The 19,139-nt window shown below is 38.7% G+C and overlaps 1 protein-coding gene across 1 annotated transcript in view; it reads right to left on the bottom strand.

Moving 5' to 3' along the window:
* LOC137273283 (laminin subunit gamma-1-like) overlaps nt 1–19,139 on the bottom strand; it is a 94,827-nt gene that overhangs the window by 37,298 nt on the left and 38,390 nt on the right. The window contains exon 2 of the mRNA XM_067805831.1: nt 6,506–6,807. Coding sequence (XP_067661932.1) covers nt 6,506–6,807 — 302 coding nt within the window. The remainder of the gene's footprint in view (nt 1–6,505; nt 6,808–19,139) is intronic.

Here is a 19,139-nt window from a genome sequence, read left to right as displayed (position 1 = left end):
CTCTCTCACTCACACACTGTTGTTACAGCTGATACCTGATTTGTCATAAAGATAGGGAAGCTAAGTATACAAAACCACTCACCACACAGATTGGAAGATAGAGTAATGCTGAATATTTACACAAAGGAAAGTCATGAAAATTTTATATTTCTTAAAAGAAAACGTTCATGTTCATATCATCTGTTTAAAAGCTTGATGAAAAGTCAGTTGTGTTTCTTCTGTTGTTCAATATACATAACACCGATAGTAACATATAAACCTACTTAAAATAGAAAGGAACCCAAATGATTGGGATAGTAACATATAAACCTACTTAAAATAGAAAGGAACCCAAATGATTGGGATAGTGACATATAAACCTACTTAAAATAGAAAGGAACCCAAATGATTGGGATAGTAACATATAAACCTACTTAAAATAGAAAGGAACCCAAATGATTGGGATAGTGACATATAAACCTACTTAAAATAGAAAGGAACCCAAATGATTGGGATAGTAACATATAAACCTACTTAAAATAGAAAGGAACCCAAATGATTGGGATAGTAACATATAAACCTACTTAAAATAGAAAGGAACCCAAATAATTGGGATAGTAACATATAAACCTACTTATAATAGAAAGGAACCCAAATAATTGGGATAGTAACATATAAACCTACTTAAAATAGAAAGGAACCCAAATGATTGGGATAGTAACATATAAACCTACTTAAAATAGGTAAGAACCCAAATGAACCTACTTATAATAGAAAGGAACCCAAATAATTGGGATAGTAACATATAAACCTACTTAAAATAGAAAGGAACCCAAATAATTGGGATAGTAACATATAAACCTACTTATAATAGAAAGGAACCCAAATAATTGGGATAGTAACATATAAACCTACTTATAATAGAAAGGAACCCAAATAATTGGGATAGTAACATATAAACCTACTTAAAATAGGTAAGAACCCAAATGAACCTACTTATAATAGAAAGGAACCCAAATAATTGGGATAGTAACATATAAACCTACTTATAATAGAAAGGAACCCAAATAATTGGGATAGTAACATATAAACCTACTTATAATAGAAAGGAACCCAAATGATTGGGATAGTAACATATAAACCTACTTAAAATAGAAAGGAACCCAAATGATTGGGATAGTGACATATAAACCTACTTAAAATAGAAAGGAACCCAAATAATTGGGATAGTAACATATAAACCTACTTATAATAGAAAGGAACCCAAATAATTGGGATAGTAACATATAAACCTACTTAAAATAGAAAGGAACCCAAATGATTGGGATAGTAACATATAAACCTACTTAAAATAGAAAGGAACCCAAATAATTGGGATAGTAACATATAAACCTACTTATAATAGAAAGGAACCCAAATAATTGGGATAGTAACATATAAACCTACTTAAAATAGAAAGGAACCCAAATGATTGGGATAGTAACATATAAACCTACTTAAAATAGGTAAGAACCCAAATGAACCTACTTATAATAGAAAGGAACCCAAATAATTGGGATAGTAACATATAAACCTACTTAAAATAGAAAGGAACCCAAATAATTGGGATAGTAACATATAAACCTACTTATAATAGAAAGGAACCCAAATAATTGGGATAGTAACATATAAACCTACTTAAAATAGAAAGGAACCCAAATGATTGGGATAGTAACATATAAACCTACTTAAAATAGGTAAGAACCCAAATGAACCTACTTATAATAGAAAGGAACCCAAATAATTGGGATAGTAACATATAAACCTACTTATAATAGAAAGGAACCCAAATAATTGGGATAGTAACATATAAACCTACTTATAATAGAAAGGAACCCAAATAATTGGGATAGTAACATATAAACCTACTTAAAATAGGTAAGAACCCAAATGAACCTACTTATAATAGAAAGGAACCCAAATAATTGGGATAGTAACATATAAACCTACTTATAATAGAAAGGAACCCAAATAATTGGGATAGTAACATATAAACCTACTTAAAATAGAAAGGAACCCAAATGATTGGGATAGTGACATATAAACCTACTTAAAATAGAAAGGAACCCAAATGATTGGGATAGTAACATATAAACCTACTTAAAATAGGTAAGAACCCAAATGAACCTACTTATAATAGAAAGGAACCCAAATAATTGGGATAGTAACATATAAACCTACTTAAAATAGAAAGGAACCCAAATGATTTAGTTTGAATGTGGGATATCTTGCTTCCTTTAAGGCTGTAACATTACAGAAAGGGCTGGCTGGAATGGAAAATAATTTGGTTCTGGGACTGTGAAACAGAATAAAGGGAAGATTATTCTGTCTAAATCTTACTATCACACATCCTACAGCCTCTGGTTCTGATTCAACTCAGGCAGGATCCCTGCTTGTAAAAATTCCCTCCTGAACATCCTCCAGCCCCTGGCCCTCACTCAACTGCTGAACCACACCATTCTCTGTCGAAACCCTAGCATCCACTCTTCTGCTGGCCATTGTTCTGATTCAGCTGATATTGTGATAAGGAAAGTAACCAGTGTACTGATATTTACTGGTATTAACTGGTTCAGACACGAAATCGATCCATATTGTGATGGGCTGATCAAACACTGGTACTTTGACATGAATTTATAAAACTTCGCAAAACCTGGAAATCTTCAGATATTGCAATATGTGCTTTCAAATTGCAATATATCCAAATAAGAAAATTCTCTGCAATATCCACCCCTACTAAAGGACCCATCAGTGTTTAAACCCCTCCCCACATCCTGAAGGTACAGGTACCCATTCAACTGATGAATTGCCTTTAAGTGTTCAATCCCTTGCACCTACACAACCTGGTTCCCACCAGGATACTGATACAGGACCCCTCTATGCTACAGGAGCCACTATGAGATAGGAACTTCTATGCTACAGGACCCCTCTATGCTACAGGACCCCTCTATGCTACAGGACCCACTATGAGATAGGAACTTCTATGTCACCCTCCCAATTCATTAACCGCATTCATCTTTCATCAGAGTATGCTTCTAAATCTTGACCCTCCTCTTTAATATGGCCAAACCCCTAACCCATACATCAACAGACAATTGACCCCTTCCAAACTTTTAACCCATATATATGAAACTCTTTCAGTCACTCATAGAGATACTTAAACACACAGACAAGCCAGTATGATAAACCATCCTTTTCTCCACTCTACCAGTTCAGGAAATAAGCTAATGTGACCTAACTGGTCTTCCAGAAATGATAGGCTTTATGTATTTTTTCACTGCCTGGAAGATGAAAGGTCATCTGGTGGAAATCTGACAAGATGGGCTCCCTCCTGTTGAACACAACAAAGCTATTCCATGGTAACTACAGAAGTCTTCCCCATGTGGTCAGCAGGCAGATCCCATGGTTGGGCCCTATATCTGACTTCTAACTGATAAACCAATTTTCTTTAAAAACTAGATGGAAAGCTAATGTGAAGCAGAAAGTCAATCCTGAGAAGGCCATTTTCAAATCTGTGAAAGTCAAGTCATGAAATTAATAAACAGTTGAAATGATGTATGCCACTGTAATTAGTTTTCATGTGAGTGTCCATTGTAAGCTTCATGGGCGGAGGGGTATACTTGTGATGAAAGCATTTGCTCACCATGCCAAAGACCCAGGTTCGATTCCCCACATGGGTGCAGTGTATGAAGCTGATTTCTGGTGTTCCTTACAGTGATATTGCTGGAATATTGCTAAAGCTCACTGATCGACTCTCACTAATAACACTTCACACTTACACCATTCAAAGCTAGTTTATAATTTGTAAATATAGCCTAATGTCGTAAGCTGAGCAGTGACCTTCTAGTGCAGCATGACTTTAGGAGCTCTTGAAACCAATGGGATATTTGATAGCACCAGAGTGGACTGGCAGCAGGTGCCCCTCCATGTTGTGTAGTTAACCTACATCTCTGTGAGAGGGATAGATAAGTGGCACCAGTGACCTCATTGTTGACCCAGTCTGAGGTTCCTTTACTCCCCAGTTCTGGTGTGGGAGGGATAGGATTATTCTTAACCTTGCTCCAAGACTCTACTCAATGCTAAGCCCATGGATGTATGGTAATTCTATCCATTAAAGAGGCAAGTCTAGATAACAGTCCTAGGCCAAATGCTAGAAAAGTAGCTATCTTTAAGCATCTCTCAGCAGCAGTAAATGTGTTATTCATTAATTTGTATGACACCTCCCACCCTCCAAAAATTCTTTCAAATGTGGAACTTGCTACAGGAGATGTCAGGTTTCTAAAACCTGACTGGGTTCAGTCCACTGTTGAAACAGTGTCCACATGTTCATAGACAAACTGTTTGAGTATTGATTTAGTATCATTTAGTATGAACTGTTTTTATCTGTAAAATATGTTCATATCAGACACTAGTAGTTAGTCTATAAGGATGCCAGTCTGTGACAATTATCATTTAAACTATTACGTATCATATTACTTTAAAGACCTCAGAAAGTTCTAGGGATCCCCAACACCGGTAGCTCTGGTAACAGTGCGAGTTTGCATGCTTGGACATCGCTACATGTGTAGGAGGGAATTCCCAACTTTTGTAGTGGAGGGTAACTATACAAGCCAGTAGTGAGTTGTTCAAGCAACAGGGGATTCCTACACATGTAGTTCCGCTCTCAGAGTGAGTGTGCAGGTGCATGTTTGGGAAGAGAGGCATTTCTTGTAGATACGAATTCCCTTCCACTGCACTTCTGGTGTATGTGCATGCATACACTTATAATATTGGTAGGGATAGGGTTCCCAAGATATAATACAGAAACTTGTTTCCTTTTAACAACTGATGAATATATCTTGCAATGTCCAGACACTAACGTTGGGCCCTCCTTCCCACTCAAACATCCACTATCTACTGTTTATCAACTCAAACACATACAACCCCAGCCTAGTGATGGAAACCTAATGCACAACTTTACAAGCTGCTCATAAAAGATATAAACAACAATGTGGTTCCTTCTAACCTGTTTCTCCTTGAAATACATGTAGGAATATTTATCCTCCTATTTAAGTCAACAGTGTGAACGAAATGTCACTGACCCCATTTCTTATCACATCGCAGGCTAATCTCTAAGTCAACTCCTTATTGGCTATGTTTGCAGACTCTCTAACAAGTCCCAGAAATTCAAGAAATATGGATCCTTGCTCTCACCGACCCCAAAGTTCTCACAGATATGACCATTAATAGATCCCACATCTTTCAGACCACATCCCATCAGCTGTCACAGATCCTAGTATTCATCACAGATTCTGCCAGTTCTCACTGATCCCACCTATAACAGATTCAACCAGCTCTCACACATGCCAGTACTCACAGATTCTGCCACCTCTCACAGTTCCCAGAATTCACAGATCCCACCTATCACTGATACTACCAGCTCTCACAGATCCCACCCCTCACAGATTCTACCTCACAGATGCCAGTATTCACAGATTCTACGAGCTCCTGCAGATATCAGTTCTCACAGATCCACTCGATTGCCGATTCTACCAGGTCTCACAGATCCCAGCTATCATAAATTCTACTAGCTCTAACAGATCCTAGTATTCACAGATCCCACCTATCACAGATTCTATCAGCTCTCATAGATCCCAGTATTCACAGATCCCACCTCTCACAGATTCTACCAGCTCTTACAGATCCCAGCATTCACAGAGTAAGTGAGTGAGTGTGTTTAGGTTTACATTGATTTTAGCAATATTCTAGCAATACCCATGCCATTCTCTTCCCACAGTGGTTACTCCTATCATATCTTCCTACGGCAATATTTCCAGGTCATCGAGAAATCCCCTTGCGGCAAAAAAAAATCGCAGCAGGAATTATCTCCCTTGTTACTATCCAATCAAAGCACACGTTAAATAGACTTAGCTCCAATATGGCAGCCCCATGGAGTTGGTTCATCAACGTGCAAAGGAAAGATTCGGTATTTCACATTTAACTGAAAATCAGAAACTGGCAATAGAGAGTGCAGGGATCAATTGCCATGATGTGTGTGTAGAAACAAAAACTGGTAGTGGCAAGTTTTCCCGATGCATTCGGAAATAACTGAGATCTTGCAATGTTCACTCTTGAAACAACGCCTCTAATTGCACAACTAAATCTGAACGCCTCCAATCGCGAGTCTTGAACACTCGCACCATGAAAGGGCCGTAGTAGAACAGAGGTTACGTAGGAAGATATGACAGAAGTAACCTCAGTGGGAAGAGGATGTACCCATGACAGTGGACACAGAAATGAGCTACACACACTGTACCCATTTGGGGAATTACGCACAAAGAGCAACTGCCTTAACCACTAGGCTACCCCACCGATGGGGATGGGTTGTGTGTACGCTGTAGGGGAAATACCGTGATTCAAGGACTATGTAACAGACAACATTGCAGGGAGGGCTAGGCTATAAGGAAAATAATGTTGTTCAGGGACTGTGACAGACTATACACAGACATACCTGTAAAACTGGACTGTCTATATATTGATAAGCACTGGGCCTCTTTTCCAGCGTACTGAAGGCCACACTACCCCCAGTCAGAGGGGATATATCACTGAATTCATCCGTACAGAGTGCAACGGCTTCATTCTCCCTTGTAACAACTGCTCGTCGAGGTAATCCATATGTTCTCTCACATGAAGCGCTATAAAATTGGAATGGGACCCATTCATCATTATCACTTTTCCTCTTGTATATGGCAAAACTCTCTGGCCTCGGGGAATGGAAGCGTATCCTCACATAGGTAATGTCGTAGGTCTTTTCTGCAAGAAGAAGAACACAAAATTAACGTCAATGTTGATGGTAACATCTTGCATGAGAACCTGACGACAGATGACTGCAAAAACATAATCATCTATAATCAGAATGAAATAGCCTAAATTAGATTTCTCAGAAATACTCATGTTCAAAGGCCACTTTCAGCAACATTCCAGCTATATGGTGACAGTCTGGGCCAAACAATTCAGTGATCAACAGCATGAGCATTGACCTAAGCAACTGGGAAACGACATGTGTCAATTAGGTCAGCAATCGTGATCACCTGATCTCATTAATCGCCTCTTACGTCAACCACAGGTTATTGAAGATCAATTCTAACCTGTATCTTAAGGAGTTTCCATTCTTTGGAATCTCCAAAAGGAAATAACAATCAGGTACTAGAGACCAGTTGGATTCTCCAGCAGGAATCAGGTACTGGAAATTTATTTTTTTTTACAATGAGCACTTTTTTCTATAAAACCTGTTCATTTCAGAAACTAGTTGCTAGTCTAGGCCTAGCATGTTCTTTTCTGCTTGCCTAAAGTCACAAAATGCAGGTTCAGAAGTGACAAGAATGGATTGGGCTCTAGCTTGGAGTCCCCATGGGGTCAGAAGGCAAGACTGTTAAACCAAGTACAAAAGTTGTAAGGAAGTGTGCAGAGTTCCACAGAGGCCACAGTAATTCAGCCTGACATTCCAAATATACCATGTGAGTTGTTTCCTTTCAGGCAAGTTTACAAACATGACAACCATGGACAGCTGCAGAGGAGGTAGACATGAGTCAGTCTTAAGGTGCTGACTTTGGAAAACAGACTGGCCACCACCCCTGTCATCAATACATCAACTCACTGGCCACCACCCCAATTATACACCAACCTACTTACATCAAAGACTCTGTATTCTCTTCTGGGGAATAGGGAAAAAGGATCCAACATAATATGTACCCTTTTAGCCTTAATGGCAATTATAGCAACTCATTATACAGGTCACAACCAATGTGATCAATTGTATTCAGCTGATATAAAACTAATACAAAGATAGGGCTTAATATTTCATTAGTGTGCCAAATACCTTCAACCCTAAAAAAAACCCACACTATTTCAACCATATCACAATTTTGATTTAAATAAACATTTTCTCAGGTATCTAATTTGAAATATTTCATAAATCCTTTCAGGATAGGGTTGAGAGTTGGGTGGTGGAAGACTGCTAGAGTACAGCTTTGCTGAGTCATCAGTTACATAAGTCATAAACCAGACTTGTTGCTTATCTGTCAGAAGCTACTTTCAAGGCTCCAACACAGGAGCATTTGTGCCCTGTGACAGGCTGTTAAAACTGTTAACAGCCCTGATGTGGCCTAATTCTCATAGGTTCAACCAGCCAAGGAATTTACACTTTGGCATGTCAATTCAGAAATATGTAGACATATCTGAAAGTTTAAATAGGTTATAAAATGACTTATGGACTGATTAAAGTCTCATTAAAACTTAGAAGTAAGTTTGGAGAGAAAGGCTTTTGTCTCCAGCAACCATTCAAAAACTCTCAAATGATCTGCTTTCAGTGATAGATCAGAATCATAAACCGTAACAGTTCTACCCATTCATGTGAGGATACAGAAAAGTACATTCCATCCGATTACACTCAATACATTTTCAATTCCTGGGTGGTCTTAAGGAGACAACCCATCTCCACACTATTGATACACATTCACCAGTGCATTAATGCAGCAATGTCCAGGACACATTTCATATATTGTATAAATTCTCCTGCCAACTGTCCCGGGACAGTGATGATTACAGCTACTGAATTTTAAAAGCACTTGGATTTCCTTGGGTATTCCATACATCAATGCTCACCTGGGTATATTTGTATAACTTCTGTTTTGGATCACTATCTACAGCAATAGATGAGTCAAAGTACTAGCATACCTACACTTGACCAGTATACAGATACACAAATTGAGTGAGTGAGTGAGTTTAGTTTTACGCCGTCTGTAAATAATCGAGTCTGGACCAGACAATCCAGTGATCAACAACATGAGCATCTATCTGCGAAATTGGGAACTGATGATGTGTCAACCAAGTCAGCAAACCTGACCATCCAATCCCGTTAGTCGCCTTTTACGACAATACACAAATTGAAACACCTACACTGGGAATATACACAATTCCATAATAACTCACATCACAGTCTGAAGCTACAAAATTGTTGATAGCAATATTCATTCATTCACACTCTGGGGGTTCTGAAAATACTGATTTGTACACGATTAGCTGAAAACTTTTACACCCAGGTGATCTACATTTCTCATTTGGGCAGGTATGTAGCTGATCTGGAGTAGTAGTTACCTGAAGCCCTCTCTGTGAGATGAATGGTAGAAAGGAGGGGAAAACCTGCTGTCCCTGCAGGGGACTTCCGCAGGTATATGTTTACCACACTGCTCAAATATTTCATTATTTATCCAAGTAAATAGGGTGATACTCAGATGAGGAGTTGGGAGTTATTTCTATTGGCACAACTGATGTTTCCCATTTAGGTGTTGTCATCAGAGTGAATAGAAGCTAAGACTAATTAGAAAGATTGTAACTTATTTCTTGTTCACTTTGTAGGTGAGTTGGTGTTAGTTGGTGTAGAAGAGAGCAGACTGAGTTGGTACTGGAGTGAGTGTGTGTATCCTGTTTGTTGTTCTATTATGATAAGCATGGGTTGCCGATAAACATTTCTGACTCAGGTCCTCATGGACAGTGAGTGAGTGAGTGAGTGAGTGAGTGAGTGAGTGAGTGAGTGAGAGAGTGAGTGAGTATAGTTTTACATAGCATTCAGCAATATTCGAGCTATATGGTGGCGATATGTAAATATTCGAGTCTGGACCAGACAATCCAGTGATCAACAACATGAGCATTCAATTGGGAACCAATGATATGTGTCAACCAAGTCAGTCAGCCGCACCACCCAATCCTGATAGTCGCCTCTTACAACAAGCACAGTTGCCTTTTATGGCAAGCATGGGTCGCTGAAGGCCTATTCTACCCTGGACCTTCACAGGTCTCATTGAGTGAGTGTCATAGTACTTCCATAACATCAAAAAGGAGACCACAATCTAACAGTGTGTTAACTTTGACACAACAGGGTGACATCGTCAAGTGTTTATGGTACCCACCCTCAAGGTACAGCTCTGACCTTCCACCCTCACCAGGAGTTCAACACACCTGGTAATCTACGGTCACAAATATCCTCTAACTTGATGGAAATATTTCCAGTACCGATCCACACACAAACATGCCTAAACCATAATTCTCTTATTACTAATCAATCTCTGTGTCTAACAGAGTGTTTGAACATGAAGAACCTTTAGGCATGGTATCAAGCTATCTAATCTTAAAGGGTGTATTATCTGATGTAGACAGTGAGGTGGTCATAGAGTGGTGTGTCTTCCTGGCTTTTCTTTGTCAGCAGAGAGCGACATACTTGCTGAACTCTTATCGACAGTCTTTTATTTGCTTGGGATCGGCAGGCTCTTGAAGAACAGTGAAAACTAAACTACAAAGAAATGGGTTCACACAAAATTACAAGGTTGAGGGATTCAGACACTATAAAACACTACCTCAAAGGCCAAAATTAATTACAGTGAATGACTAAGTTGGGTTTTACGATACTTTTAGCAATGTTTCCAGAACATCATGACAAGGGGCACACACAATGAGCTTCACCTATTGTAACAATGTTGGGAATCAAACCAAGAACTTTGGCATGATAGGCAAATGCTATAATCAGTTGGCATTCACATTCCTTGACCCCAAACAATAAATGACAAAATCAGGCATACATGCCTATTGCCCTATGACACAATATGGTCATGTGAGCAGCAACATTGTCAGGTTAACTTGTTGCATTAGTCTGTCAAAACTCTCTATGATCCATAGTACCAAGACTAAACAAAGGGGTAGCACTGTGGTTAAAACATTCACTTATCACACCAAAGGCCTTGGATCGATTGCCCACATGTGTTTAGTGAGGCCCATTTCAGGGATCCACTGGCAGCATGAATATTGCTGGAATACTGCCAAAAGCAGCATAAAACATTAAATGCTTAATCACTGAGTGAGCTAGTGAATAGGGGTTTTACTTTTAGCACTATTTCAGCAATATCATGGCTGGAAACATCAGAAATGGGCTTCATGGCTTGGGTCTTCAACCTGATGAGCAAACACCTTAACCACTAGGCTACCCCATCGCCCATGATGCTGAAATAAGAGAGAGTGAATTGTGTATACTATGTAAAGTCACATTAAAATACTGTCACTGTTACATTACTTTACATAAAATTACTGCGCTATTCGTAGACCTGAATCTGGATCACTGCCTTCACATCTTTATTTCACATGCATATCCGATTTTCAGAAATATCAATAGTTAGACATTTACAATCCATGAATAAAAGGTTGTGAATGAATTTCCTTGAAGCAAATGTCTTTCGGGTTGCTGAAGTTATATACTGCACTTAGACATGAATAGTCTTTCATTTTAACATAAACCAAACTATTTTTTAATAGATAGTCACAAACGTCTTCACTGCAATGGATACAAAGTTGGAAGTTGTCGGTCTATAAAAAAAGTCGTTACTGTTTATCATCCCTGGTTCTAAATGTCTCTCAAAGGAATCGATACAGGTTTGATATATACCAGGTGATCTCTATCTACAGTCAGCTTGCATCCAATCAATTACAGGAGATGTCTCCATCTGAGACAGGTAACTGGGAGCCTGGTATGAGGTGTTGTTGTGCCCCAAGCAGTATGTCTCAATGTGTTTATGAGGCTGGTATCTGATACTCTATTTTATGTTTTTGTCAAATGACAGAAGAAAACCCTTGGGGCGGCTTTAATCTTTCTGGTATTTTTTCTTCACTAATTTCATGATAAAATCGTGTAAAAAGGACATTTACAAAGATCTAAGGTACTGCATGACACTACTATCACACAAACTTCAACAACACTTTAATGGTTGTAGATTTTCAAATCTAAACCAGACAATTCAGTGACTGATAATATACTAGTACTCATGAAAACAAAGGAGCACATGAAAGTACAAGTGTTTCCATGAATATATGAACAGTGATCCCGATCACAGAGCCTGATCACATGACCAATTAACTTGCTGCTGGGGGACCTCATCTAACCCCATATTCCTGGAAGTCTTTTGATGCATATGGATTTGTCAAAGAAAAGAATATGTCTTAAAAATATAAATGAAAATTTTGGTATCTAATTCTTTGTTATTGATTCTGAAAAAAAAATCAAGATCCAACAAATGTGCCACTATTATCACAACAGTTCTACACATGGAAATGAACACATAAATTGCTATTTGAATGAGGCAAACAGTCTCTATTTCCTACTACCCACTATAATTGTCCAAGGTTTGCCAGCCAGGTCAAGCACCTGTAAATCTACAATCCTCATGTTTCTATTCATATCGAGGAAGCAGATGTCCATAGCGCTCAGGCCGTGGCTGTTACTGGCTTTCAGTTTAGCTGGCTTCATGTTCCCCAATACAAAGTCCCCTTTACAGAAGGAGTATAGGAGTTGTTTGCAGGTTAACAGTACTACAATACGGGCAATATATCATGCTACTTCAATGTGTTGGCTCAGGGCTTCGCACGTTATTGATGGGAGTAAATACATTTTATGATCTTGTTAGCGGAGTTGACCAATATCTTGACATTCTACAACAAGAAGGAATTGTGAACTCACTAGATGTTTTACTTCAGACATGGAACTAAGAACAAAAAGTAACATTATGAATGAGTGAGTGAAATTAGTTTTAAGCAGCACTAAGCAATATTAGAGCTATATGGCAGAGGTCTGTAAATAACTGAGTTTGGACCAGACAATCCAGTGATCAACAACACGAGCATCAATCTGCACAATTGGAAACCTCTTACAAGAAGAATAGTCACCTTTTATGGCAAGCATGGGTCGCTGAAGGCCTATTCTACCCTGGACCTTCACAGGTCTCATTGAGTGAGTGTCATAGTACTTCCATAACATCAAAAAGGAGACCACAATCTAACAGTGTGTTAACTTTGACACAACAGGGTGACATCGTCAAGTGTTTATGGTACCCACCCTCAAGGTACAGCTCTGACCTTGCTATCAACCCTCACCAGGAGTTCAACACACCTGGTAATCTACGGTCACATATATCCTCTAACTTGATGGAAATATTTCCAGTACCGATCCACACACAAACATGCCTAAACCATGATGCTCTTATTACAAATCAATCTCTGTGTTTAACAGAGTGTTTGAACATGAAGGACCTTTAGGCATGGCTCTTGGAAGAACAGTGAAAACTAAACTAAGCAGCACTTGGCAATATTCCAGCTGTATGGCAGAGGTCTATAAATAACTGACAATCAAGTGGTCAACAGTCTGAGCATCAATCTACACAACGGAGAAGTCAGTCAGTCTGACCATCCGATCACATCAGTCACTTACTGAACATCAGTTCTAACCCAACCCTTCATAGGTCATGACATTATGAATATCAAACACATGTGTCAGTTGTTTCAGTTTCAGGCAAGCCAACATGCACATCTGTAAAATATAAATATTTTCAAAACGCACCTTCCAGCAATATTACACCGGAAAAGGGCGTCAGACACTGTATCCAAATGGAAAGTCAAACCTTGGTCTTCGACATGACGAGCAAACGCTTTAACCAGTACACTACCCAACCACATCCCCAACCCTTAAACAATGTTACTGTCACAACACCATGTGGAAACATCATATACACTCAAGTCTTGATTATCCGACCTCCGTATATCCAACAATCAGCATTATCCGATGCTTTTGTTGGTAGCAAATCAAATAAATGCTACTTTGTCTCATTTATTTCGTCCAACATCCTTGTTAATCAGACAATTTCATGTGTAAAGGACGATGACAGAGCCTTAGTGAGTGGGTTTCATCAGTTAGTGCCAGCACAATGTGATACCGTGCCACAGTTTAACAAGAATATACACCACCAGTCCTTGTTCTATCAGTCTTAATGCCAGCCACAGACTGGGTAACAATAAGTGCTATCTACTAATATCTGTCAGCCTCTATTCCTATGACTTTGCCAGGAGATCAAGCTACTGGTTTTCCACATCAGTTAAGTATCAGAAGTAGGTCATCTAGTGGCATTAAAAACAAATGTATGTGGATTCCATTCTTCATTTCAGGTAGTATGGTCTTTTTATCACTGACCTTTGACCTTGAAGGACAGGACTGTTACGCCTAAGTCAAAATATGAAAACATGCAATTTAATCCATTCAACCTTTTTCAATAGGTCAATTAACTGTCAATGTGATATTTTGCCACATCAGTGGAGAAACAATCTACTCTGTTCATGGAAAAAAAGAATACTAATTACATGGCACCACTTCATGATTATTTTCCACCAAAGAACAACAGGTCCAGTCAAGCCAGAAATGTGATCTGTACGGCTGATACTATTCCCCTTCCCCTGCATTGCCAAGGTCCCCTTCCCCTGCATTGCCCTTGGCGTGTGGGACAATATGGCCAACTCTTGACCCTATTTGTTCCTCCTAGGTAGACTCAACCTCCCATAGTCCTTCTCAAAGTCATCCCAACCCCCTGAACACCCCTGTGGTGAATTCTCTCTGACTCCCTCTGTCCTTTATGATTGCTTATTACATGGTGGAAATAGCAGACAGGAAAATACTACACTTCTAATACAAGTCAAAATGGCAGGTAAATGAAGCAGACTGCTTTTGTAGCAGGCATAAATGACAAGGAACACCATGCATGTATTAAGGAACCTTCAAGCCGTGTCGGACAGAGAATTGTGGGAGATGAAAGCGATTGGTCAGGTGTTAAATTCACATGACAACCAACAGGTGAAAATAGTAGTTTAACAGCTGTTTCAGAAGAGGTTAAAATTAAACATATTCTAAATAGTTCCATAATCACTTTATTGACCAATATTTCTTTCAATGACCTGAAAAACTTGGGTGAAGTACAAGGACAGGAGATTGATTGAGAGAGTGAGTTGGATTAAATGTCCCTAAATTGAGTGGGTGAGTGCTTGAGTTTAGTTAAGTTTACCCTTTTAACTATGTCCTAGCATTATCACGGCAGGGGACACCAGACATGGATTTCACACACTGTACTCATATGGGGAACTGAACCCCGGTCTTCAGGACAATGAGTGAACACTTTAACCTCTAGGCTGTCACTCTGAACAGTACTCCATTATCTCAGATTCAAGCTTTAGCTGTGGTGCTGAATAACCTTGAAACATAATCTGGTGAACCATTTTTCCAGCATGCCCAGTGGAAAAAGAGCAATCGTTAAAGAACAGTTAGCACCACTGAATTCCTACCACCTGGAGTCTGTTTGAATTCAGAAAGAAACCTTAAACGAGCATGTTTTAATTGAAGTGTATACCAATTAACCATCAACCATTATCCTAAAAAGATCAAAGATAAGATAAAATGATGTGTTCCTAACACATGACATAAGTTTTCCTAACAACTACTTCCATGTATCTAAGGCGAAATAGTAATCCTTTTATTGCCCGAACAAGAAATGAAATGGTTTGCTCTCAGTGTTAGGTAATAATGATCAACAAAAGACAAAAGATGGAGAGGGTGGTGGTCAAGTCTGAAGTGTCTTGCAACAACAATGGCCAGCAGTAAGCAGTGATAAGGAGCTTTTGTGGTCAGTACTTTCAACCATGCTGAACACATGACCCTTCTACTTGATATAGGATTTACATTCTCCTTCTATCGACCGTAGATTACATAAAGCAATCATAGGATCATGTTCTGATAAAGGTTTTGAGAGGGGATTGCTTGGTATTCAGTCAATAGTGCTTAAGAGAAACATACAAACTTAAAGACATGCTTCCAACTGATTTTATTATTTTTATTTGAATATTTCATTCTTTATCTAAAGCACTACCTTCTTTATCAAGTGAAGATTTAAAAATATTCACTCCACTTGTCAGTTAGATACCATTAGGGACAAAAAAACTACATACAGGGATACATTTCCGGAAGGATAGAAAGTGAGTGAGTGAGAAAGAGAGAGAGAGTGCTTTTTGGAAATATGACCATGTATCTAATGAATGGAATTTGTCTCACGATAATCGACCTTATTATTATGAGATAATCATCTGGCATGAAAGTTAACCCAGCTGAGCATGTACGGTACTAAGCCGGCTACTTGACCTGCTCAATGGGGCAACTAGCCCATGTGATGCACGTTGGAAAGGCTTACAATCATCGCCAGCAGACTTACTTACATTTGTCGCTTGAGCTGCAATATAATCCGTTGTGGTTATATCATAGCCTATGATTCATTAGAAGTCACTGGTGTAGAACAATTTATCGAGGTGTACAAATCCCTCAAGCTCTAAAGCAACCATGAATAATCTCACACCTCAACTGTGAGAAGATGACGGGATGAGGAATGAAGTTTGAAATCACAGAGATAGGACTGATTTATCCTAATGGTATCTGTGTTATTTAAAAACAACATGACTCATACAGCATAACCTACCATTATATCCTACAATAAACTAAATTTATAATGAATACGCTTATAACAAACTATATCTTGGTCTCCTGGCCAGTTTATCGTTAAATGTTTGTGGCTCAATGCTGCACTTGGCAATATTTCAGCTATATGGCAGTTGTCAAGTCTGGTTTGGACAATGCAGTGATCAACAGCATGAGCATCAATCTACACGTGGGATATGGTGATTTGTGTCAACCAAGTCAGCTAGTTTGACCATCCGATCCTGTTAGTCGCCTTTTATGACAAGCATGGGTTACTGAAGATCAATTCTAACCTGGATCTTTATTGGGTCTATTTGCTATACATCTCATTCAACATACATATAATGAACAATGTTTCATAAAGAACTAAAATTACTTTGTGTTTGTCAAATCCATGGTATGCTGTATATTGTGTTCACTTCTTTAGTTACTTGGAAAAAATACAAAAGAAATAATGATCTCAAACTTTCCACTATAAACAGTTAGTCCCAGAAAACATAAACATTATTAACAAAATTGTTCTGACAGCTTTCTTTATATCCCTCTCCTATATTTCATACCTGCAGTTCTTTGAAATGCACTTGTAGGGGGTTACATACACACAGGTATTAGGTCATTCCACTAAACAAATATGATCAAAGAAATGCTAAACCAGCTCCTTAAACTTCAAGTCATCAGCCCGGAGGTGAGGAGTATGTAACATCACTGTCTGGTTTACCAGCTATGCGATTCGAGTATTAAACCCCCAGTGTTAAATCTGGCTAATAGCGAGGCAGAAGACACCAAATATTACTTATATCAACATACAGTCTGTGTATATTACTCATACTGTCCTCATTCACACCAATTTTAGTCACAAATGTCACATAACAAGCCAAGTCAATATTGACAGGGGAATTTGGGGCAGTTTGGGGCCTGTTTTAGATGTGTGACACATGTTGGTCGGTGTTTGTCTTATTTTCACTGTCCAGACTGACTAACATGATCACCACATCCAGTCTGACAGTACAAGGCCAGAAAAACACACATCTGTACAACTGTCCCTTTCCCTAAACAAAATATATAATGCCAATAAAACCTTCTATTCAGATCCACATCACTTTAAAAAAGATCTACTGTAAACACAACCCTTTTAAAATATGTGTACTTTGGTGGATATGGGTTTTATTTACCTGTGTGTTTATACTGTATAATCATACCCAAGGTGGTAGACAGTACATAATAACCTACCACAAGTAAACATTCAACACAGACTGACACCCGTATCAAGTTGGAACAATTCATCATCTTCCGTGCGAGTGAGTTTAGTTTTATGCAACTTTTAGCAATATTCCAGCAATATCAAGCTGGGGCACACCAGAGTTTCATGCCATCATCTTCAGTACAAAATCTCAAGAAGCAAGCGAGTTAGGTTTAAGCATCATTAATCAGTAATTCATTCAAATCATAGCATGGAAGTGATGCAGATAGCTTATTACTACAATTGGTGTGAAACCATGAGCATAGGTATGGGGCTAAACATATCCAAGGCAAATTGTGGATTCAAACATATGGTCATAGGATGCTAGCACAAGTAAGGTATGTAACTCTGCAGAGATGAAATTGGTTCATCAATGCTTCAACAACACTTTGATTTGCCCCAAGCAACACATAGTGAAACCACTGCACTCAATTCAAAAGAGTGAGTGAGTAAGGGAGGGAGTGAGGTCTTACACCTCTTTTCGCAATGTTCCAGCAATATTATAACTCACACCAGAAATGTGCTTCACACACTGTACCAAAGTGGAACTGAACCTGGGTCTCTGAAGATGCTGAGTGAATGCTTTAACCACTGGGCTACCCCCTTCATCCCTCATTTCAATAACAATTAATGGATATACATCAAAAATGAAAGAAAAGACTTGAAATATAAACAATGTCTTCTGTATAGCTCATATTAAGATGAACAGACACACTGTCTCTGGGCACAGGTCAGCCTGTAAAGGTAAAAGTTCATCAGGAGTGTGTCTGTCCTGCAATCTGTGATCTTCACTACCTGTCAAGTCCACTTTGATGTAGTATAGTCAACGGTGCCGCCTACACCTCACCAGATTACACTGCCCTATACATGTCAGTCCTTGGAGTCGCTTTCATGTCACAAACTTAATGAGGGACGTAAATCAGTTCAAATTAAGCCCTGTTCAAGCAAACACTTTGACCACTAGCCAACCATCCCCTCCTCTCCCCTTAAACTGAGGAAAAGTGAAGGTAGAATTCACCATATCCCTTTCAGCTCACACCAACAAATACTGAATAATAATCAACTCAGGATATGTCCTGACAACACCAGTAACTATATATTGATTCAAGTTTTGTACTTAAAATTAAATAATAACAACATTTTTTTAAAATAATGACCTCTAATCATTAGAACAAAGACAGTGCTTTACATATAATGTATAAACTTTGAGTGATCCTACGTGTTATTGTTCATGCAGACAGCTAACTGTGCACAGTCACGTTTATGTGAATATATGTACTGCATTGTATGATGTCACTATGAGCCTCTATGTAAACAATTATAACAAAGGAACAATTGTTTTAATGCTTTGCATGAATTACAGAAAACAGTCTCTCCCAAATAAATGTCCAAATCCATGATGTAACAAGACATAAAAAATGTCAGAATAAAGATGTTCAAAGAACAGAAGCTGCCTCATCTGTGATGGATTATCCAGCTGTTGGAAGGAGCTCTGATGTAAGCCAAGATAGTAGTCTTTGAAGT

Source organism: Haliotis asinina, chromosome 2 (assembly GCF_037392515.1).
Source record: "Haliotis asinina isolate JCU_RB_2024 chromosome 2, JCU_Hal_asi_v2, whole genome shotgun sequence".
Classification (NCBI taxonomy): domain Eukaryota; kingdom Metazoa; phylum Mollusca; class Gastropoda; order Lepetellida; family Haliotidae; genus Haliotis; species Haliotis asinina.
The sequence above is the reverse complement of the archived record's forward strand: the minus strand, read 5'-3'. Positions and strand labels throughout refer to the sequence as shown.